At 42.3% G+C, this 24,032-nt stretch overlaps 1 protein-coding gene across 5 annotated transcripts; it reads right to left on the reverse strand.

Annotated features, from left to right (window-relative positions):
* Positions 1–5,909: 5,909 nt before the first annotated feature.
* Positions 5,910–20,137, reverse strand: LOC143031291 (aurora kinase-like). 5 transcript variants are annotated; one of them, XM_076194942.1, is made up of 4 exons: positions 20,026–20,059; positions 15,814–15,914; positions 8,228–8,306; positions 5,910–8,084 (listed from the first exon to the last, which is right to left on the reverse strand). In XM_076194942.1, exon 4 carries the CDS (start codon positions 7,980–7,982, stop codon positions 7,137–7,139), a length of 846 nt encoding a protein of 281 aa, XP_076051057.1. In that variant the 5' UTR covers positions 7,983–8,084; positions 8,228–8,306; positions 15,814–15,914; positions 20,026–20,059; the 3' UTR covers positions 5,910–7,136. The 5 variants fall into 5 exon arrangements, with proteins under 5 accessions (XP_076051057.1, XP_076051056.1, XP_076051058.1 ...); XM_076194941.1 differs by lacking the exon at positions 15,814–15,914 and having other exon boundaries at positions 20,026–20,137; XM_076194943.1 differs by lacking the exons at positions 15,814–15,914; positions 20,026–20,059 and adding an exon at positions 19,818–19,988.
* Positions 20,138–24,032: the final 3,895 nt, after the last annotated feature.

Below are 24,032 nucleotides of genomic sequence, written 5' to 3' on the forward strand. Positions count from 1 at the left end.
GGAGCTGCAACCAGCCATTAATAGGCAGGTAAATGATTTCGCCCTCCTCCCTAGCATGAAACCTGTTTCGGAGGAGCCAGATGGACAATCCCCAAGACATCGGGCTCTCCTTCCCAGAGGCTCCCCCATTCCCGCGAAAGGGAAGAACTTCCTACCATACGTCGTTCCCAAAGACTGAGAAGCAGATTGGCGCCGAACCCGGGAGTGACCTCCCCGAGTACCATTTCCGCCAACTTGTGATCTCTCCCAGTGTTTGTGGTCCTGCGTGTGACTTCCCCCAGTTGCAACACGGTGACTTCTCCCCGTGCTTCCCATTTCATTTAAAATATGCTCCCTTTCCCTTTCTTTTCACTTCAACTGAGGATGCAGAAAGATCTGCGAAACGTCTTGATAACTATTTTGTTGTGCTTGTATTTTGTTTTTTGCTGTATTTCTTGTATTAATTTCTTGTATTGTGTTTATTGTGTACTATACTTTTGTGTCTATTATAACTTTTGTGTTTCCTATGATTTTTGGAAATCTGATTTACTCCCTTTCCCCCTACCAACATTCTACTTGTCGCAAGCTTGAGAGCTCACGGAAAAAACTAATCAATAATTCTTTTTGCTGTCGTTTTTAACAGAATATGCCTCAGAGAGAATCTCCTGCCACGCTTCACAACCAATATATATATATATATATATATATATACATACATATAGTTATATGTTTATATTTATATATATATATATACATATATAAAATATATATATGTATATATATACATATACAGTATATATAATATATGTATATATATACATATATATGTATATATATATATATATACATGTATATGTGCATGCATGTAATGTGTGTATGTGCGTATGCATGTATGTACTCTATACGTGTATGTAATGCATGCATGTATGCATGGATGTATATATGGATGGATGGATGCATATGTATGTATGTATGCCTGTGTATATATACGTATGTATGGGATGGATGCATGTATGTATATATGTATGCACATATGTATATATTCATGTATGTTTGTATGTATATGTTTATGTATGTATATACCTACATATAGAAATATATCAACTATAACAATGCCTAATAAATACATGATGGTATTTTTTGTTATCAGGTGTCATCCTGTCTAGTTAACGGCGCTGAAAAAGTATACTTGCAATTAAACCTAAATCGAAAAACAACGGTGGACGAAATGTTTGGACGTCTTCGCCTCGCATTGACTGCGCGCGCAGCCTTTGGACGGCTGAGGAGCTCGTTCAAGTCTCTTTGCAACTGCGGAAGAAGGGGCCCGAACTTCAAGCGGTCTCAGGAGACGCCGCAAGCAGCTCCCAGCGATGAAACGCCAATTCCTCTCGAGTTCATAAAAGAGTTGTCTCTTGCAAAAGAGGAATTTAATTTCTTCGTAAAGGTCCAAGCCGCTCGACTTCCGGGAAGATCAGACCGATCCTGTCGAGTCGAAGTGTCGGTCTTCGGGTCCGTGTAGTCCACGAAGACCCTTGACTCCTCTCCCAAAAGCTACGGAGACGTCTTCCACTTCAGAAGAGTCTCCTCTGGTCCAGAGTTCGCTAAAGAGAAGATTTCAGTCTGCTTGAGGGACAAGGACTAGAAAGTGATCGGTTCTTTCGAAGATGTTTTGTATGCATTTATGGGCAGCGAAGGGACTAGAAAAGTCGAAGGCGCCTATTACGTCATCAACAAGTGGCTGGCCGTCAGTGCGGAGGCGTAGAGGACTATCTGTGGTTACCTCAAAGTTTCGACTCAAATTGGTACGAGTAGATGTAACTTTGGCGAACTAAATCACCCCCAAAACGAAGAAGACGATGTTCAGGAAAATGTCCTCTACACGCAAAGAGTGAGACAACGAGAAGCCACGCTCTTGGTCAATCTCTTTCAGGTTTCAGACCTTCCGGCAATAGGAAGGTGCGTTCCATCTTTGCAACGCAAATGCACCAATTTCCGTATGAGCGTCTCCTTCAACGGAAGAGTTCGTAGTTCGAAGATTCCTCTTAGGGGAAGATCCTCACAGCGAATCAACGCTTCCCTCAGAATTGAGCACCACTTTCCACCAGTCTCAAATTCGGTGAAGTTTCAGTTAAGTCGCTAGTGCCTATGCTTCCGGCGAGTACTGTGTTCGGCAACGCTCCCAGTCTCTCAATTAGCGCCCTGTTCAGAGGATCCTGCTATATCCTTCGGTCCTGCATGGACACCCATGTACGGACATCTCCATAGCAGGTCCACCGTTAACGGCCGAGGTGGTTCGGCTTACCAAGGAAGGTTGTTCGTGTCCCTCCAGACCAAGTTCTTAGGCGCAGCATGCAGAGGTGACGTGGAGGAGATCGATCCTGGACTGCTTAGGATCAACAGCTTCAGAAAAAGAGGTTTATAGTCTGTATTGAGGTAGGTGATGTCCACATCAGAGGTAGCCAGAACGTGGAATATTGTATATGGGCAACTATGGGAGTTAATGGAGAGTCTAGAGGAAAGATCCAAGAAAGAAGTGTTACTACCTGGAGGTAGCCCCTTGTCGAGAACAGATTATCGATGGGATAGTCAAACCACAATGTATAGTCTGAACTTTCCTACCTCACCTTCCCTGGGGAGGCCCTCATGTTCAAATTTGACTACACAGACACACTTTGGCATCTTTGCGTTGCCAACAAATTTAAGAAAATTTGGAAATAACTCCATGGCAAGATGGAACTTTTACAAGACAATCCCGAAGAAAGATTTCACCCATCTTCCGAGATGATTAAGATTCACTGGCTGATCTACTAGAAGATATCATCCTATCATGATCTGGTAGATAATGAAGACAATTTGAATGACCTTGACAAAAAAAAATATAAAGAACATTAATCATCTACTATCGGTTCTGAAGTCCGATCTTGATAGGATGAATGAAGCTCTGAATAGGTCAATGAAAGCTTGAAGGGAATTTCCAAAAGGACACAAGAAATAGGATACCGAAGTTGCCCGATTGTACAGCGACCTCATGGACATTTTTCGTAAACTGGAGGAGATGTCTCAAGTTGTTCAGAATGAATATCCGGACCTATTCCTAACAATACAGAAGAGAGAAGGAAAGTGAGGAGAGGCATATCCTGACTGCTACGCAAGAATCCCGGTGCAGGATGTTTTGTATGACAGTGATCCAGATCAACAGGGCATCTATTGCAATGAGTACAGAATAGTGAAGTTCCTTTCAGTTGAAGAAAATTCTATACTTAAAGCTTTCGCAAATGTCAAGGTGATATTTGGAAAAGAGGAGGAAGTAACGTGCGAGCTGGGTAACTGTTGATGTGCGACTGAAAGGTGGTTTCCCCGTGGTATTATAAGCAGACACGAAGTTGTGCTTAATGCATACATACATACATACTTACCAAGGACTACTATTACACAGGACATGCGCACCCAGATCCCTAACATTTCATATTGGACAAATATATCAAAACTAGAAACCTAACATTGTATATAGGACAAATATATCAACTATTGACTTATTCAATGCAATATAAGTTAATATAAACTTTCATAGTGAAAGGAAGACAAGTGGGAGTGTGGTGGGAAGATTCATGGGAGGTTTTTGTTTGAAAATAATAGGAAAAAGTGGGAGTAAGTGGTGAGGAACACGATGGGTTCAGGACAGGTAGGGGTTATGTGGTTCAGATTTTTGTGGCAAGGCAGATAATATGTGAGAAAGCTTTAGGAAAAGATAAGGATGCTTTTTGGGCCTTTGTAGATTTGATTTGGAAAAGGAATGACAAGGTAGACAGGAAGGCACTGTGGGAGGTATTGCAGATATATGGGATAGTAGGAAAGCTGTTAAGAGCAGTCAAGGGTTCATACAAGAGCAATACAGCCTCCTGTGTTAGAATTAGAAAGAGTGGTGTGAGGTAAAGGTGGGACTTCACTGGAAGGTTTGTCACCTTGGATGTTTAATTTGTACATGGATGGGGTGGTGCAAGATGTGGGCACAAGGGAGATGGGCCGGGGATTGGAGATGGTTGGAGGTAGAGGGGGATAGGAGACGGACCAGTTGTTTACTGATGACACTGCACTTGTAACAGGATCAGAGGAGGGATTGAGGAAGTTAGTGACGGAGTTTGGGAAGGTGTGCAAAAGAAGGAAATTGAAGATAAATGTGGGTGGAAGTAGGGTGACGAGATGTGCAAGGGGAGAGGATGGCAGCAGCAGATTGAAAGCGAGTATTAAAGGAGACTGGAAGAAGTGGAGAGCTCTAGGGACTTGGGGGCAAATGTGGCAGGAAAGGGAGGTGGAGGTAGAATGTAGAATGAGAGAAGCAAGTAAATGCCTTGGGCGATTGAAGAGTGCAGTGAAGGATGGACATCTGGGAGTGGATGCTGAGAGATTGCTCAAAGGAGTGATTGCACCAGCAGCACTGTACGGGCTGGAAACATGGAACATAAGAGAGGAAGAATTTAAATGTGTTCAAGATGAAATGCCTGAGAAGTATGGTGAGGGTTACTAGGCTTGGGGTGAGAATGGAGGTGAGGAGGAGTTGGGAGATAGGGTTGATGAAAGAGTATTAGGATGGCTTGGACACATGGAAAGAATGAGTACATACATACATATACCAAAGGCTTTTCCCCCTATACAGAGGGTAGTCATAAAAGAAAATGGCATAGAAACCACTCCCACCCATTCCATTTCCTATATATTCCACTCCCCTTCATCCTCCCTCTATCTTGGCACCTCCTGGATGACGGGTCATCCCTGCATCCTGTCCACTGCCCAGGGTCAGAAGCAGTGTCGCAAGACACAGTAAGGCCGCTTCATAAATTCGGCGGTCCCCCCATACAGAAAAGGAGATGGGGAGAAATCCCTTTGGGCTGCATAATTTTTTATTTTTTCTCATACATACTTCCTCACCCCCCCTCAAGCATCATCTATACACAACCCCTCTCCATTCACCCCTATCTTCTGTCCTCTCCCGTCCTTCCTCCACAGACATTCCTCTCTTTTGTAATGCCCCTTTCACCCCATCCATCCATCTCATCCTAGGACGCCCCCTCATATTCACTTCTTTTACTAATCTTTCTTCACTCATTCTTTCCACGAGTCCAAACCATCCTAATACTTTTTCATCAGCCCTATCTCCCAATTCCCTTTCCACCCCCTGTTCTCCTCATTTCTCACTCTATCCAGCCTAGTAACCCCCATCATACTTCTCAGACATTTCATCTCAAACACAAACTCCTGAGTGAAGATTAATAAAAGAGGTGAGGAAAGCAGAGATGGAGTGAACATGAGGGGGCCACCAAGGATGAGATGGATGGATGGGGTGAAAGAGGGGGATGTTTGTCAGGGAAGGAAGAGAGGAGACAGAAGATAGGGGTGAGTGGAGAATGGTTGTGTATGGATGATGCTGTGATGCATAGAAGGGTGTGGGTTGGGGATGGGGAAGTATGTGTGAATGTTATTTTGACTCAGCCTGAAGGAATATCTCTCCATCTGTCTTTCTGCATGTGGGAATGGAGTGGAGGGGGAAGGGGGTCACTGATTAAATGAAGTGGTCTTGCTACATTGCTTCTTACCCAGGGCAATGGGTGAGATGCAGGGATGACCCATCATCCAGGCAAAGTCAAGAAAAGAGGGAGAGGGAGGGGTGGTGAATGGGAGTGGAGTATGTGGGGATGAAAGGATTTATGCCTTTGACTTAGGTACCTCCCTTGTATGGGGGAAAAAGCTGTTGGTATGTGTACAACTATTTACAAATGTTCAGCCGATTACTGACACAACTTGGTAGAATTCCTCTTATTCCTTGTAAAGTATATTACTCTCTCTTGTGGGACAGTACCAAAAGCCTTTACAAAATCTAAACTCAGATGATAAAGGAACTACATGGAAAAAAAGGATCACTAAAACAAAGCATAAATGATGTATTGTTAACTAATCAGCAAAGTAACTAAATACAATGTAAAGTTGCCATGTTCAAGCAAATTTTTTTTATCTATTTCAAACACCCATACTTCAAAGGGAATTTTTTTTTCTTTCACAACTGAAAGAAGTCCAGTTCAACTTCAGCAGCATCATTACTTAATACTCAAATGCCATTATTTTGTACATGTAGATCTACATCAGACGCTAACAATTAACTTCTGAATTACGAGTGACAAATTGAGGAGTGCTTTTGAACATGACCTTGTCTTCATATAAAAGGAAAGGTTATACCAATAATACTTATCAATAAAAGAAGGGAAGCCCTGGTTTTTATAACCATGACACCTTTACTACAGTTAATGCTCTCTAGACTGAATCAACCTCTTCAATACGTGTCATATTCTCGCAGGCAACAGGAGCTGCCTGATGTATGATGATGCACCACAATACTCATGTTACAAAATATAAAGTTACAGCTGTATTACATGATCTCTTTCACTCTGAATATTAACAACCACAGAATATGGAGGTCACAGCTACAAAACATAATCAAGATGCTGACACAGGTACCTCATGTGCTTGTGCCTCATGACACCTACGTAAGCAGCATCGTATGGAAGGGGTCAAGTCTAGCATTCTACTTAAATTCATAATGTCTGTTGCTGTACAGAAGAGGCTGAGACAGCCCCTTTCCACCTGACAGCCTCCTTCAACTACATAAAATGATTTATTAGCTATAAAGTAAGACATATCAACATGCTGAAATAAAAAATAAAAATAAAGTATACATTTGAGGGTGAAGGCACATTGCAATGAAAAACAACCATGCATATCAAATAGAATCAAAACTAATGAATGTTGAACCTATTACAGGACATTAGTGATAGCTGTAGTAAGAAGAAAAGTACTGTTTGAGGGGCCACTGACATGAACAAAGATGGAATCTTAACACCAGCTGGTGCCAAAATAATTCTTCCCAAATTTGATCTTTGAAGTAGATTGTGATGAAGCCTTAAAAAAAAAAAATAATAATAATAATAATAATATTTTGTTCTACAAAAACTGTGAGGAAGATATTTGAATTCATTACTTTTTGGTCTTGCCATAAGAACCTGGTATAAAAATAACTTTTGTGTCTTTCTTAATTCATTCATCTAATAAATTTTGACTTTCTTTTAAAATAGTCACTAATACAAATGAAGGAATGGGATGGAAACTTCTTATCCAGATGGATTCAGCATCTTCACTATCCAAGGATGCTTGCAGACTCCTTCTAAATTCAGTCTTTCACGTGGACTGTGACGAAGAAGTCTTGAAATTAGATCTTTTGCACCAGGTGAAAGGTGAGAAGGAAACTTAAGATCGACTTTAGAAATTTTCTTGTAGGTTTCGGCATTTGATTCAGATTCAAAAGGTGGGCTTCCACAAAGGAATTCATATGCTAGGACACCAATGGACCAAAGATCTACATTTTCATCATGGGCTTTACCTTCTACCATTTCAGGAGGAAGATAATCTAAGGTACCGCAAAGAGTTGTACGCTTTGAGGAAGGAGAATGGACTGACCATCCAAAGTCTGCAATTTTCAGGTCACCTCTAAGGTCCAGGAGGATATTTTCAGGCTTAATGTCTCTGTGGATAACCTTCTTGGAATGACAATAACCAAGAGCTTGTGAAAGCTGAAGAATATACCTAGCAGTTCTCTTTTCATCAAAACACCCATTTGGCTGAGACTGTAATACTTTGTACAGCTCACCTTGAGCAGCATATTCAAGAATGAGGAATACCCGCTTCTCATCGTAAAAGTAGCCATATAAACGAAGAATGTTTGGGTGTCGGAGGTTGGCTTGAATTTCTATCTCTCTTCGAAGTTGGTGTTCAACATTTGCTTTCTGCAACTGTGATTTAAAGAGCATCTTAAGTGCCACTATGAATTTACTGTTTACCTCCCGAGCAAGGTAAACATTACCAAACTTGCCCTTTCCCAATGGCCGACCTACTTCAAAGTTGTCTAAAGACCAACGTTTCCTTTCACCAGAAGTATCTGAAGATTGACAGCTGTTCATGTTGGACCACGGAAGTGTAGTTTACTCTGATTCAATTCACAATAAATTTCTCACGTCTTGTATCAGTCTTTCTGGATAATCGTGTATGTCCAAATGTACCTCCTGCAATTCAAAATACACTAAATTACTCTCAAGTTTCATTTCATTCTTGCAAGAAAACTTATGGTCATTCTATGCCGAGATAATTTTCATGACTTATATGGTTGCTTTTCTACAAATACAGTATTAGATTTTTTTCATCTTACCTAGAAATTGATTGCATCTATCCTTGCATTTCTGTTTCTTAAACGAGATTTCCCCCAGGTCACACGTAACTTGTTGTCACTGGAAAGCAAAATTGAGTTTAGATGTTGTCAATTTCTAAACCTACTTTTTATTCAGTTTAACCATTCATTCTAGTGTCTACCCCAGTGCCCATTAATAGCCAAAACATAAAATTCTAAATATATCATCTTTAGGGATATTGTTTGTGTGTGTGTGTATATATATATATATATACATATATATATATATATATATATATATGAGAAATTCGCTAGTGAACAGCGACATCAATCAGATCATTTTTTATGACAGTCGCGCAAGGATTCGAACCTGCTGCTCAAGGCGCCAAGAGGCCCCATGACTTCGCCTTACTCCGCTCGACCACTGATGCTTAAAATCGTATGAACTCAGAACACTACTGGTTCTTGAGTATGAGAAGGTCGCTAACTGTGGCAGAAGATGGATGGACAACGTGAGGGAGGACCTGGAAAGGGCTGGAGCAGATGTCCAGGATTGGATGACAGTGGCACAGGACCGTAGAGTCTGGAGGCATTTGGTGCTAGCGGTGAGGGGTCAGCAAGTGGCCCGACCACCACCGGAGTGAGTGAGTGACAAATACAACACCTACAGACCATTTACACCATGAAACAAAAGTCCTCAACGTCAAGGACCACCTCGACATGAGAGGCACACAAACACTTGCTGCAGCCACCACAAACACATCACATGGGCCACTACACTACATAGCAGAACACCCACACACACCAAGAAACATTAAAACAACACCCAAAGACCTTAATCACACACAAATACTCTTCTCTTCCTCCACAACCACCAAATACCAGCCTCCGGAAACATATTCATAATCATATCACTCACCGCTCCATTAACACACTGAAAGACAACACACTGCTGCATGCCAGACCCCCTGATATCCACCCTTCTGAATCCTCTCTCCCACGAAAGGACCGAGTCCACCTGGCCAGACTGCGGTGTGGCCACCACCCAGCACTTCTAAGTTACCAGAAGAGGCTGGATGACCACATTGTGAACAGCTGCCCAGGATGTAACGCTTCACCCCATACCATACAACACATAATGGAAGACTGCATTATACACAATCATGCACGCAAACAACACAACATACACTCTATACAGGATTTGTGGGAAAACCCAGTTTCGGCTGTGGTATTCCTTGGGGAGATGGGACTGCTTGGACAGTCTAGGAAACGACAACAACAACAACAACTCCCTTTCCACCCCCATTCTCCTCCTCACCTCGTTTCTCACTCAATCCAGCCTAGTAACCTCTTACCATACTTCTCAGGCACTTCCTCTCTAACAATTTTCTCTTATGTTCCATGTTTCTACCCCATACAGTGCTGTCAGCACAATCATTCTTTCATACAGTCTCTTCTTAGCATCCACTCTCAAATGTCTATTTCTCATTACACTTTTTAAAACCCCACAGAATTTACTTGCTTCTCTCAATCTACATTCTACTTCCACCTCTACTCCTCCCTCTCCCACCACATTTGCACCCAAGTATCTAAAACTATCCACTTCCTCCAGTCTCCCTTTATACCCACTTCCAGTTTGCTGCCACTTACTCCCCTTATACATCTCATCACCTTACTTTTACTCACATTTATCTTTAACTTCCTTCTTTGGCACACCTTCCCAAACTCTGTCACTAATTTCCTCAATCCCTCCTCTGATCCTGCCGCAATCGCAGTCATCAGCAAACAATAACTGGCTTATCTCCTACTTTTCTCCATTTCTTTTAACCATCTCCAATCCCCAACCCATTATCTTTGCGTTTACCTCTTGCAACACCCCATCCATGTATAAATTGAACAGCTAAGGCAACATAACATATCCCTACTATCTATTTATATCAGCTACATGTGTCAAAAGAAGATCCTAGACAGGGGGACATCATGCAGACCATAAGTTTCTTCTGATCTTGATGAATCTTTCAGGATTTTGTTCTAGATAATGCCAGGAGACTTTATTCAGTATAAAGGATCTACAAAGAGAGGAAAAAAAAAAAAAAAAATCACCCTCTTCAGGAATTTGTTTTGCCTAATGTTAAGCAATTTTTTCAGTTTAAAGGAACCTTTAGTTATGAGCAAGAGGTCATTAGTTTTTCTAATACACATACATATACCAAGCAAGGGCTTTTCCCCCTTATAAGGGAGGTAGCCAAAGTCAAAAGGCACAATTCCACTTCCACCCATTCACCATCCCTCCCTCCCTCTCATCTTGGCTCCTACTGGGTGATGGGTCATCCTTGCATTTTGCCCAATGCCCTGGGTCAGAAGCAATGCAGCAAAACACATCACATGCACAGCAAGGCCACGTCATTTAATCGGCGACCCCCTCTCCGTCCCCTCACACAGAAACATTGAACATGGCAAGAAAATCCTTCAGTCTGCTTCAAAATATCATTTTCACATAATCACTCCTAACTCCCCCATCCACTTACTTCCATGCATCACAGTATTATCCATACACAGCCTTCCTCCTCTCACCCCTATCTTTTGCCTTCTCCCATCCTTCTTCAACAGGCATCCCCCTCTTCCCCAAAGCCCCCTTCACCCCATCCATCCATCTCATCCTCGATTACCCCTCATGTTCACCAAAGCCTTCCAGACTTCTTTTACCAATCTTTCCTCACTCACTTTCCATGTGTCCAACCTATCCCAACACTATTTCATCAACCCTATCTATCATCTCCTTTTTCACCCTTGCTCTCCTCTTAACCTTGTTTCTCATTCTATTCAACTTTGTAACCCCAACCAGACTTCTCAGACATTTCATCTCATACACATTTAAACTCTTCCTCTTTTATGTTACATGTCTCTGCCCCCATACAGTACTGTCGGCACAATCACCCCTTGATTTAACCCATATCGGACACAGAGCCGAGATATCGGTTTGTTCGACAGAGTCCTAATGACGATATTTCGGCTCCGTTTAAATTTCGCGGTTCTTAAAGATATTCGTCTTTGTTTACACTGAGCCGAGACTTGATGTATCTAGACCAACCATTGGCCTATCATTTCCACGAGGTGGTCCAGCCAACCAATCACAGGGTGGCTTATAAATTGAATCTTATCAGCAGTAGCGGCACATTCGCTTTCCTGATCAAAGTGCGTCGGAAAAGTTTACATATTTTGCCCATTTTTTTTCTTGTGATTAGTGCCGTAATCAGAAAAAAAATTGTTATAGAAAAATAGATAAGTATCTGAGGAACAATACTTATAATAGATATTGTTATACAGTGCGTAATACCTTTGAAATAGGCAAATATAAGACGGCCTCATTGCAAAAGTCATGGCGTCTGCGTGTTTTAGTGGTGAAGATGAAATTGTCTTTCAACTTTCTGATTCTAATATTTTTTTTTCATTATCCATATTAATTTTTCTTAGTTTCCTTTTCATCAAAAGAAAATACAGACTCTAAGCTTTATTTTGATGTATAATCATCCATATTATGTTTAATAACAAGTACATTTGTAAATAAAATTAAAATGTGAGTGTATGGGCCATTGTATCCATTGTTTTTTGAACGCATAGCAAATGCTTTGTTTACATATGTGCTCCGGGCAATAAGGGTTAATCTCCCCTTAGCATACATTCCCAAAATATTATTTTCCATTACACTTTTTAATTCCCCCAAGGCATTTACTTCTTTTAATCTACAATCTACCTCCACTCCTCCCTTACCCACCACATGCAACCCTAAGTACCTAAAGCTATCCACTTCCAGCCTCTCTCCGTTAGTATTCACTTCCAAATTTCTGCCATCCTTTTCCCTTATACATCTCATCACCTTACTTTCACCCACATTTACCTTCAAATTTCTCTCACATACCTTCCCAAACAACAACAGTCCTTAACAGCTTTCCTCCTATCCCATATATTTGTACAGATTTTAATGTATGCTGCTGAAAACTCGACATTAACATCAAGAGACTGGAGATTCAGTCAGCAGAAATGAAAACATTAAGAACTATAGTAAATAAAACCAGAAGAGATCAAATTAGAAATGATGAAATAAGAGAAATGATTGGAGTAACATCAATTAGAAGCAAAATAGGACAGGTACAACTAAGGTGACTTGGGCTTGTGGAGAGAATGGATGAAGAGAGAATTGCAAAGAAAAGATGGAACTGGAGACCAGAAGGTAGAAGATCTAGAGGTAGACCGAAGAAAAGATGGAAAGATGGAGTTGAAGAAATCCTAGAGGCAAATGGATTAGGGAAAATAGAGGATTTGAGGGAAGAAGAAAGCTTTGAGAGGAGGACTAACTGGAGAAGTGTGCTGGCCTGCCTGACAGGCTGAAAGCCTACCTGGGAGCAGAAATAAGAAGTGTCATACAATGATAAGTTGAATAAGGTTGCAATGATGATTACACTAAAGCAAGGCCCTACCTGCAATTGATGGTACTGCAACAGACGCCAGAATCTGTTCCCTGTTGCCCATCTTCAAAATCTGAACATCATTACCTCTATCTGTAGGTGCAGGACACTTGGTCTCTTGATTAGACTGATGATCTCTATAAACTAGTTCCTCCACTTTACTTTTGGATAGCCAGCAATTGGTGATTGCTCCCCTTCTACTACTACAAGCTAGTAACAAACAGTCCCACTAATACAACACAAAAACCAGTCCAATGGTTCTTCCCAGAAATCTATGAGTGGGCCAATACCACCTGTTGTAGGGCTGGAGGTGTCAGCAAAACTTCAAATATCATTACTCTTGGGTATGCTTGCATGGCCCTTGGTCAAGGGGTTTGGCAGGGGAAAAGGGCCCTTCATCTTAGTTGCAGATATGGGAGGGGTGTTCAATGGGTTTAATGTGCATGGAGAGGAAATGTACTTTAACTATGTCATTTCCTTATACAGGGGAAAGGCCCTTTGATAAGTGTATTTACCTACTGTAGTACACAGGAAAGGAGCATCACTTAATGGGTCCTGTCTCTTAGTCTTCAATTGTCATATCTGTGTGTGTGTGTGATTCACCATGGTCTTGGATCACATTTTCCACTAGTGATAGACAGCTATTACCCTCCTGGATGAGAGCACAGAGCTCATATATGGCCCAATCTATAACTAATGCAGTGACCTTACACAGATGCACCCTAACTCCCTGCCCACCAGAATTGAGGTGCCAGTTCACACTGTAGTGATGCTAAAATTTTTGTACTAGGCAGGATTTGAATTTGGATTGCTGAATTAGTGGTTTAGAACAGTACTAGTGCACCATTGAGCCGTTTGTGTGCATGCGTCTTTACCTAATTATAGTTCTTTGGATCCTGTTTCCTACTCTTTAATCTATTGTACCTAGCTTCAAATTTGTGTATGGTTCCAACATTTGAGTATTTACCTAACTGTAGTATACAGGAAAGGAGCAATGTTAATATGGCCCTATTTGTGTGCATGTGCATGTATTTACTTAGTTGTATCTTACGGAAAGGGGAGCTATGCTCATGGTGTCCCATCTCTGTATCTCACCATGTCTTATTTGTCCTTAAATTCGTGTATTGTTTTTGCATACACTATTGTTTTTTTCAAGTGCGTTCCATACATCTACCACTCTGTGGGGTAAGCCATTCTTTTTCAGATCACTTTTATAGCTGTCCTTTTTTTTATCTTCCTTCCATGTTCTCTTGGGTTTCTCTTATCCCAATTTAGCAAGTATTCTCTATCTAGGACTTCTATACCTTTCATAATGTGTGTGTGTGTGTGTGTGCAAGTGTATATTTACCTAATTGTAATATACAGGAAAGAAGCAACACTCGTTGGGTCTTCCACCCTACTCTCCAATTCATTACACCTAAAGGTGTTCAAGTGGATTAAAGGCTTTAACAAGGGTGATGCAAACAAGGTCATCATATTAAAACAACAGGGCAGGACTCACAGTAATGGATTTAAACTGGACAAATTTACATCTAAGAAGGAAATAGGCAAGAATTGGTTTACTAATAGGGTGGTTGACGAATGGAATAGACTTAGTAACCATGTAGTAAGCACTGAAACTATCAGTTGTTTTAAAAAACGATTAGACAACTTTATGGATGGGGATGACAGGTGGTGATGGATATGGAGCTGCCTAGTGTAGGCCTTATGGTCTCCTTCATTCTTATGTTCCTATGTTGTCTTATATTCATATACAGTTCTAACTTATTCTATACCCTTGATTTCCAATTATCATATTTAAGGAATTTGTGAAGTTAGGTCACAACTGCTTTCACAGCAATTTGTATATTTTTTGCATCTATATAATGACAACTCCAAAAACTTTTCTTAGTTGTGCATTTTGTGGAAATTAATATTAAGGGATGGTGAAAAAATAATTCCCACAACCCAGCACCGAAGCGCTATTTTTGTTGAAAGCATCACCCACATTTTTTTTTTTTTTTGTGAAACATGATTTTCTCCTTGTTCTAACCTCCCTTGTACGAGGGAAAAAGCATTTGTTATATACATCTCTAACCTAGCTTAAAAATGCATGCAGGGACAGATGTATAGCTTGCACACTGGACAGCCATGACTCCACTTCAGTGGCGGTGTAGTGTTCTGGTATGGACAACCAAGTAAGAAATCAAACTCCTGACTCCACAGTAATCTTATATCTTTTAATCACTGAATCGGACAAGTATACGGCAAGCCTGAAATCTGGAGCTCAAGGTCCTCCATCGATTCTAGGAGAGAGAAGGTCTTAGAGCTAAATGTGAGTTGTTGCTGTGATGGTCAGAGAGGCAGTTCTGATCTCGGTTGGCAAGAGGCCATACTTTTAAACCCCATGGTGGGATCGTGGATGGGTCCTGTTGCAACGTCAAGCCTTATGACTGGCTGCCTTCTCTTTGGCTGTGGTCCGCATGAGCAAGCTGTGAACATGGCAAATGGATACGCCTCTGCTCGCGTTGGTGATGTTATCATCCTGAGTTGGAACAGTCAGGGAAGCAGACATCTCTGATGTGTCTGGCATCAGCAGTTAAGACGTCACCACACCACTCCCCCCTCTTTGGAAGCAAGCAACGCAGAAGGTAAAGATTCGCATGAGCAGAGTGGGAGTAGCGGGCAGGCCTTCTGACCAAACGGCTGGAGTGGGTGATTGTCCCATCCAGCCCATCCTCTCCAAAGGTCTCACTCAACGGGACAATCAACTGGTCCAGCTGTCTGGTTAGAAGGCCTGCCCACTACTCCCACTCTGCTCGTGTGACTCCTTACCCTCTGTGCTGTTCGCTTCCAAAGAGGGGTGAGCGGGTGACATTGTCTCAACCACCAATGCCGTACACACTGGAGATGTCTGCTTCCCTGGCTTGTCCAACCCTGACTGATGATGTCACCTACGCGAACGGAAGTGTATCCACTCCCCATATAATCACCTGATTCTGTGATTAAAATATAAGATCACTGGGTAGTCAGGAGTTTGATTTCTTCCTTGGTTGTCAATACCAGAACACTACAAACTGGTGACCCCAGAGTGACACGAACACCCAGCCTTCCCTTTGGCTCTGGTCCATGTGAGCTGTGAGCCTTAGCTTTCTGATATACATCCACTCATGTTGGTGACATCATCACTTTGGGTTGGACCGGCCAGGGGAGCAGATATCTCTGGTGTGTCCCGTGTCAGCGGTTTAGACATCACCACCACACTGAGTAGCAAGGTTGAGGGAATTATTTTTTCACCATCCCTTAATGTTAATTTGTGGGAAAAACATAACATAAGAATGAAAAATGTCAAGAAGAAGTTTTTTTGGAGTTGCCATAGTACAGCTGCAAAAAATAAACAAATGGCTGTGCAAGTGGGCAATGGGGAGGTTGAGGGAATTATCTTTTCACCATCCCTTAATATTAATTTCCTCAAGGAACATTACAAAGAAAAGTTGTTGATGTTGTAATACAATTGCAAAAATATATACAAATTACTGTGTGAACAGGTGACAAAACTTCACAAATACCATATTTAGATTTGAATTCATGTACTGTTCAATCTGTGTGTGTGTGTGTATGCGCGTGTATTTACCTAATTGTACTTGTATTTTTTTTGTTTAGGAATGTCCCCTGTGGGGCTACAAGGAGAAGGATACCAAGTCCCACTCCCCATCCCTTTCTTCTCGCCTCTTACGATGGACATCCTAGGATGAGGTGGATGGATGGGGTGAAGGGGGCTTTGGGGAAGAGGGGAATGTCTGTTGAGGAAGGACGGGAGAGGACAGAAGACAGGGGTGAATGGAGAATGGTTGTATATGGATGATGTGATGCATGAGGTGGAATGGGCGGGGGGATGGGTTGTGAGGTAGTATGTGTGAGCAAAATCTGATACAGCCCGAAGGGATTTCTCCCCGTCTTCTCCTTTTATGCATGAGGGGATGGAGAGGGGGGGTCGCCGATTTAATGAAGCGGCCTTGCTGTGGATGTGCTGTGTCTTGCGACACTGCTCCTGACCCAGGGCAGTGGACAAGGTGCAGGGATGACCCGCCATCCGGGAGGTGCTAAGATAGGAGGGAGGGTGGAGGGGTCTGGAGTGTATTCAGGGATAGAATGGGTGGGAATGATTTTATGCCTTTTCCCTTTTGGCTACCTCCCTTGTAAGGGGGAAAAAGCCTTGGTATATGTATGTACTTGTATTTACCTATTAGTAATGAGCAGGAATTTTTTCCATACCTAGCCTCAAGTTTACATACAATTCCAACCTAATCTACATCCTTGGTTTCCAATTATCATATTTAGATTTGAATTCATTTCTTATTAAAGCTTGGGCTATATCACCTGATCTATTCAAAGTATTTATGCATCTATACATACATATATGTACCAAGGCTTTTTCCCCCTTACAAAGGAGGTAGCCAAAAAGAAAAAGGCATAAAACCACTCTCATCCATTCCATCCCTAAATACACTCCACCCTCCCTCTTATCTTAGCACTTCCTGGATGACGGGTCATCCCTGCACCTTGTCCACTGCCCTGGGTCAGAGGCAGTGTCGCAAGACACAGCACATCCACAACAAGGTCACTTCATTAAATCGGCGGTCCTCCCTCGCCGTCCCCCCATGCAAAAGGAGAAGACGGGGAAAAATCCCTTCTGGCTGCGTCAAATTTTTCTCACACATACTACCTCACACCCCATCCCCTCACCCATTCCACCTCTTGCATCACAGCAGCATCATCTATATGGAAAACTATTTCTTCACGTCCTTTAGATGTGTGTATTCACCTTGGTCTTTGGATCACATGCTGGACTCCTGATTGACAGCTATTTCCCTCCTGGAAGAGAGCTCAGAGCTTGTATGACCAATCTATGGGTAATGCTATGACCTTACACACACACACACACACCCAACTCCCCGCCCACAAGAGTCGGAGTAATGACCTGAAGCACAGCAATACCGATATAATTTCGGCCCTGGGTAGGATTCGAACCAGGTACTGCCGCACCTCCTTACTGGCAGTCCAGTACTCTATCAACCACACCACCGAGTGTGTGTATGTGTGTGTGTGATTCACCATGGTATTGGATCATGTGTTGGACTCGTGATTATGTTATTACCCTCCTGGAAGACAGCTCAACAATCTATGGGTAATGCTGTGACCTTGCATGTACACACACACACCCAAATCCCCGCCCACTAAAGTTAGAGGAAAGACTCGCAGATAACAAAATTATTTTAGCCCTGGACAGGATTCAAACTCGGACTGCCGCAGTGGTGGCCATGATCGCTACCACTGTGCCAGTGAGTTGTGTGTGTGTGCATGGATGTGTAATTCACCATGGTCTTGGATCACATGTTCGATTCATGATCGACAGCTACTACCCTCCCAGATGAGAGCTCATGTACGACTGATCTAAGGGTAACGCTGTGACCTCTCTCACACACACACAACTCCCCACCCACAAGAGTTGGAGTAACAGCTAATAGCATAGCAATACTGAAATTATTTTAGCCCTGGGCGGGATTCAAACTTGGACCACTGAATTAGTTGTTAATGCTACCACTGTACCATTGTGCATATGTGTGTGCACTTGTAACTTTATATTCATGTGTATATGCACACAGACAAATGGGTTCAAGTTACAAACCAATCTGTTTTTGTTAGACTATAGTCGGTGACACTCAATTAAGTTGTAGATGATTCGGTATTTCTTAGAAGTGCATACCTACCCAATATACATACATACATATACCAATGGCTTTTTCCCCTTACACAGGAGGTAGCCAAAAAGAAAAAGGCATAGAAACCACTCCCACCCATTCCATCCCCTACATATTCCACTCCCCTCTACCCTCCCTCTTCTCTTGGCACCTCCTGGATGACGGGTCATCACTGCATCTTGTCCACTGCCCTGGGTCAGAAGCAGTGTCACAAGACAGAACATCCACAGCAAGGCCACTTGATTAATTCGGTGACCCCCCTTCTCCGTCCCTCATGCAGAAAAGGAGAAGACGGGGAGAAATCCCTTTGGGCTGCGTCATTTTTTTTTTTCCCTCATACATACTTCCTCACCCCCCATCCCCACCCACTCCCCCTCATGCATCACAGCATCATCCATACACAACCCTTCTCCATTCAACCTATCTTCTGTCCTCTCCTGTCCTTCCTCAACAGACATTTCTCTTTTTCAACATATATATTTTCCTTGGCAGAAATCAATACAAGAAAACATTGCTAAAAGCTTAACACAAAGTCGCATCAACTCCTTTAGATTCCAATTTTCTTTTAGTAAATTCAGAGGTTGAATATGATGACCCTGATGACCTCTAGAATTCTAGGTACTGTATGCTGGTTAGGTTAAGCAGGTAGGTTAGGTTATAGATGAATTTATCAGACCTTAATTTCTTTGACCTCTGCATCTATCAATACAAAAATGGTGTCTCAAGCAGTTGAAGCATGTTATCATATCGCATTTAGCAAGTTTTTCTATTATTGATTTCTGCAAACTAAAATATATATTACAATGTACTATAATTTACAAAATTATTCTTAAAACTTTCTATTACTATATCGCATAGGTGTGCACTTCTAGAAATTTACTGATGATTCCATTAGGTTAGGCTACACATTCGGCTTAATGGCACTCTTAGATTAGTAGTTCTATCGAGCAACTTCCATCCACCCCCTCTGTGATACACAGCAAAATTACCAACATTATTGTCACAAATTTAAACCACATTATATTTGTATTGTCACTCGGTTGTAGGTAATTTTGCCATGTTATCATAGCAAGTACCAAGGGAACAAATTGAAATTGTATTGCTGGATGGACCAGATTATCAGAGGTGCCAGCTAGCATTTTAGTAATTAATTGCAGTGGTTCATTTAGCCTATGGGTAGTTAAAGGAAGTTATACAATTGATCCACATTGTAGTGTTAACTCATAAATCCATAATGCTGGATTAAATTCAAAACTTAAGTTTGATTTGGGTATATTTCGTATTAGCATGATAGGATTTTTTCTTTTTTGTAATATTCGGCAAGTCAATACGCAGTTTATGCAATTTCCAACTTCAAATACCAAAGAACACTTATGTATGGCACATTTAACACTATTAACTTACTAAAAATATGAAAGCGTTAGACACTTTATCATGGTAATTTTCAAATTCAAACGACTTCCACAGAACGAGTACCGTGTGTACAAAAATCTTGAAATATCCCCAACCAGTTTATTAAACTTCGCACAGTATTGGAAAATCACTAGTGCAGGATTTCTGTGGAATATTGGTTATACTCCACAAGCATACGGACATTTCAAATTATAGATACCTTGAGAGATTTAGTCGATGTCCTCTCACCTTCTGTTCCTGTGTTTGTATTAACTGTTATGGCGCGTCAACAGGGGCCAATAGTAGCAGTTCTTAGAACGACATATTATGTAAATATTGTTGTTTAATTTGTAGCTAAAATAAAGATAATTATTATCTTGTTTTTATTTGTCGTTTTAGGATACATTTATTCATACTTAATATAATCTAATATATATGGTAATCTAATATTCACTATATATTAATTATTTAATAAGTAGGTTTACGATAAAGTCCGTTTTCATGAGCGTCTACAGTCATAAACAGAGACAAAACATAGAAGTACTAACTAATTTGCATCACGATAACTAATATCGACGGTACAGATGAAGCCGACATATAGAATCATCTTTCATGACTGATTATATAACATGTTACAATCATCTTATCACAGACCCTAAAGAGGACTGAAAAATCTCGAAATAGGGGCAAACTCGCACCAGCTTTTTACTTGAGAATACTTCGCTCAAACAATCCTGGGTCTTCGCTCAAACGAACCCGACTCCTCGTTTGCGTTTGAAAAGGTGGACTGGGCAGCACAAGTTTTTAGTGTACAATTTAAATCTCTACCAAACTATTCTCAACTCAAATTCATATTTGGAAAAAGGATATATTAGTGATTACGATGGCTTTCAGTCGATTTCGACAAGAGTGGATAAAGAATACGGAATTTTTTCTTCTGTTTTTCCTCTTCCCCTTTTTCCTTTTTTCTGACTTTGTTAGCGAGGCTGTTTTGGACAAACACACGAATCAATCCAATTCGCCCTCGACATTGCTTGCCACAGTGAAGACAGCTGACAACGGGGCCTGGCAAAAATGAGGTGTCTCCTCTCTCTCGCTATTTGCCATGCTTCTCGTCGATTCTGCTATGCCATTAATGAGCAGGTTCCTGTAGCGTTTTCTATATTTGGCCAAATATTCCAGTCATCAACTAGGATTGAAGCGGCCTTGTCTGTAACCTCTACGTTTGGCACGTGGTTCACCCATGGTAGGTGAAGAAGTTATCACAAATGCCATTGCTGTACAGAGATCAGCAGCTTTACGTATCGCCTATACAGAGCACCGAGCGAAGCGAGGAGGACTGACGTCATATTTTTCTGGTGCTGTTTGATCAAACATTTTGGTGTTTTATGATTTTTTGTTTTATTTGACCAAATGACAAGACATCTTGTCATCGCAGGTGAATGGGTTAATGGTTAATATGCTCGGAAGGAACGGACGTAGTCTCGTTGGGAGAAGGTCCGGAGTGATGGAAGGCCTCATTAAGCGTCTACGTGGCTGTGGGCCAAGAGCCACACACAGGAGGGAGTGAGACGACTTGCTGGCGGCAGCTTGCTGGAGCGAACTGGTCCCGAGGCCTCTTGCTGGAGAGGACTGCTGCTTGGAGTTGAGCCCGAAAGAGAACTCGGTAGAGAACTCAGTAGAGAAGTCGGGAGAGATCTGCGGCTTGCAAGAAAAGACCACCGGCTTGCGCGGGATCGGTTTTTGTGGGAGGGGAAGAAGGTCCGTAAGAAAGTGAAAAGATAGCAGTGTATAAAAGAGGGCTTCTGCCACCGGGCGATTAAGCGAGCGTTCAGGGGCTGCTGGTGGTCGTGGCTCGGGAGAAGTGGACTGGGAACTCGGACGGAGGCGCCGACGCCGGGATTAGGATCACCAAAATTTTAGAAAATGGTAGGAGGCGTAGTAGCAAAGAAAGGTGGAAAAACGGAAAAATCTTTAGTGGGAGGTAAACTGAAATGAGGAGATGTAGTAGAAGAGAGAGTTAGAAGGGAGGCGAATTTTAGTCGAAGAAAAAGTAAGTGTAGATGTTTGTGCGTGTGGCGTGGCTATGTTCGTGAGAGGTGTGTGTGTGTGTGTATCTCACGGGAAGTGAGTAGAATTCACTTCATGCGTGTAGAGCGCGTTCCTGATGAACCCCAGGTTAGGCATGAGCTCTCCTGCCTTTCCCCAGGTTGGGTTTGAGTTGTGTATGCTTGTAGCCTGTCAGTTACTGGGATACATGCAATATTATTATTAGTATTATTATTTCTTCATTATTGCTATCAGCAGTCAATAATGGTGTAGGTGTGTATTATTAATAGGTACTGTTTTACAGGTGTTATCGTGTACACCGCACGTGGGACGGGCGCAGCTGACAGATTGTACGGTGTGGTCTAGGTGTAATGTGTTGTATCAGATGTTTGTGTCTGTCGTGCAGCTTTTCTAGGTGTCTTGAGTGAAGTTTGTACTTGTGTTGGTTGAGTGGACGAATGTTGGCAACTAGGTGTAGAGACTTAGAGGTTCTGAAGTCGCTACATTGCGAACCCGTGATGAACTTGTCAGCGGCATTCTTTTCCTTCTTATTCTCGTAGTTATTTGTGTGTGATGTCATCTGTCTTAGTCCCGGGGACTGGCACAGAATCGGTCTGACGAGGGCTAGGTACAATCGTCGTTTGTTGATCAGTGTTGCAGTTTTGAAGAGTCGTAGACATCCCAGTACAGCCCTAGCCTTCGCTTCCTGTTTGCGGAAGTGTGGGGTCCAGGTAAGGCCACTATCAAGTGTGCTACCCAGCACAAAGGTATGGTTCTTCACTGGGACGTTTGTGTTGTTTATTTTGAGAGGCATGTTTGTGATTGTTCTGTTGATTCTACTGCTGCTGAAGTATAGAGCTTTGCATTTCGACGCGCTGGTCTTCATGTGCCACTGTTGCTTCTATGCGTGTGTCTTGTCTAGTATGTTCTGCATTACATGTAAAGTTCCTTCCGGTGTTTTGTTTCTGCTAGTGTGGTTTGTGTTGTCCGCATAAGAAAGAGTAAGATCTGGTTGCGTGAGTAAGCCGGCTCTGGTAGGTCATTCGTAAATAAATTTTATAGAGTGGGGGCAAGAACTGATTCCTGAGATACTCCAGCCTTCGGCACAAAAGATCGGGGCAGGCAGCCCCACCACTTTATTCTTATTGTCCTCTCGTCCTGGTAGTTGCAGAGCAACCGTGTTAACGGCGGGGTAAAGTCGAAATTGTGGTACAATTTGTAATTAAGGCTTTCATGCCAAACAATATCGAAGCCTTCTTCACCTCCTTACAAACCAAAATGACTTTACCAAGGTGATCGTCTGGTGGTCTTTGAACCCACTGAGTGATCATGAAAATTACGTCGTCTGCACCGCGCTCCGGCCGAAAACCGAACTGGCAGTCTCTCAGCACATTCTCCGTCTCTAGGTACACGGTCAGGCGGCGGCATAGGACGTGCTCAAACACCTTACCAAAATACGCCGACCCTTTAAAGGAGGCTGGCAAGAACGTGGGGAGCTTTCCAAGTTCCTGATTGGCTGACCGCTGGCTGGCCGGGACGTCTTGGATAGTGGTGGGCAGCTACCGGTGAAATTACCGGTTTTATCGGCAACAAACTTAATGATAGCTTACCGACAAAAATTCTGCTACCGGTAAAGCTTCGTTAACCGATAACTCGATAAGCTATACCATAACATTCAGAGAGCGGTAAGCACGTCTCGGCTTGGTGGTACTGAGTGACGGTGGTGACAGGCCCAGTGCCCCGCTAATTTTACCGGTTAAACTTTTATCATTAAGCAAGTATGTACCGCTAAGGTCTCGGTAAGTTTTTACCATTAAAACCGTCTTTTTTTCGGCACTCTTTTTAATTTCTCAATAGAATTAATGTTATTTCTGTGATCAGCATACGAAACTGTATTAATTGTGAAAGTTTCATCGACAAAAATTCCGCGTGTCGCCAAACGAAGACCCATAATTATATGGGTCTTCGTTTGGCGACACGCGGAATTTTTTTTTTTAAGGACAAGCCGCGGGCTTCGCCCTCCCCGACTTCGCCGGGGGCTTGCTGCGCAAACAGCGGCCTTCGGCCGCAGCGCTCCGCGCTCTAATCCCACGATAGGGATCCCGTGCTGGGGATCCCGTGTTGGGGTTCCGCCCCGAGGCCGAGGCCGAACCCGAGGGACATTTTTTCCTGGTCAGT

This window comes from Oratosquilla oratoria, chromosome 12, assembly GCF_046742065.1.
Source record: "Oratosquilla oratoria isolate Oo_2021 chromosome 12, ASM4674206v1, whole genome shotgun sequence".
Classification (NCBI taxonomy): domain Eukaryota; kingdom Metazoa; phylum Arthropoda; class Malacostraca; order Stomatopoda; family Squillidae; genus Oratosquilla; species Oratosquilla oratoria.

Excerpts from the sequence above, each read along its gene's own strand:
- LOC143031291 (XM_076194941.1), bottom strand. The coding sequence starts at position 7,982 with ATGAACAGCTGTCAATCTTCAGATACTTCTGGTGAAAGGAAACGTTGG.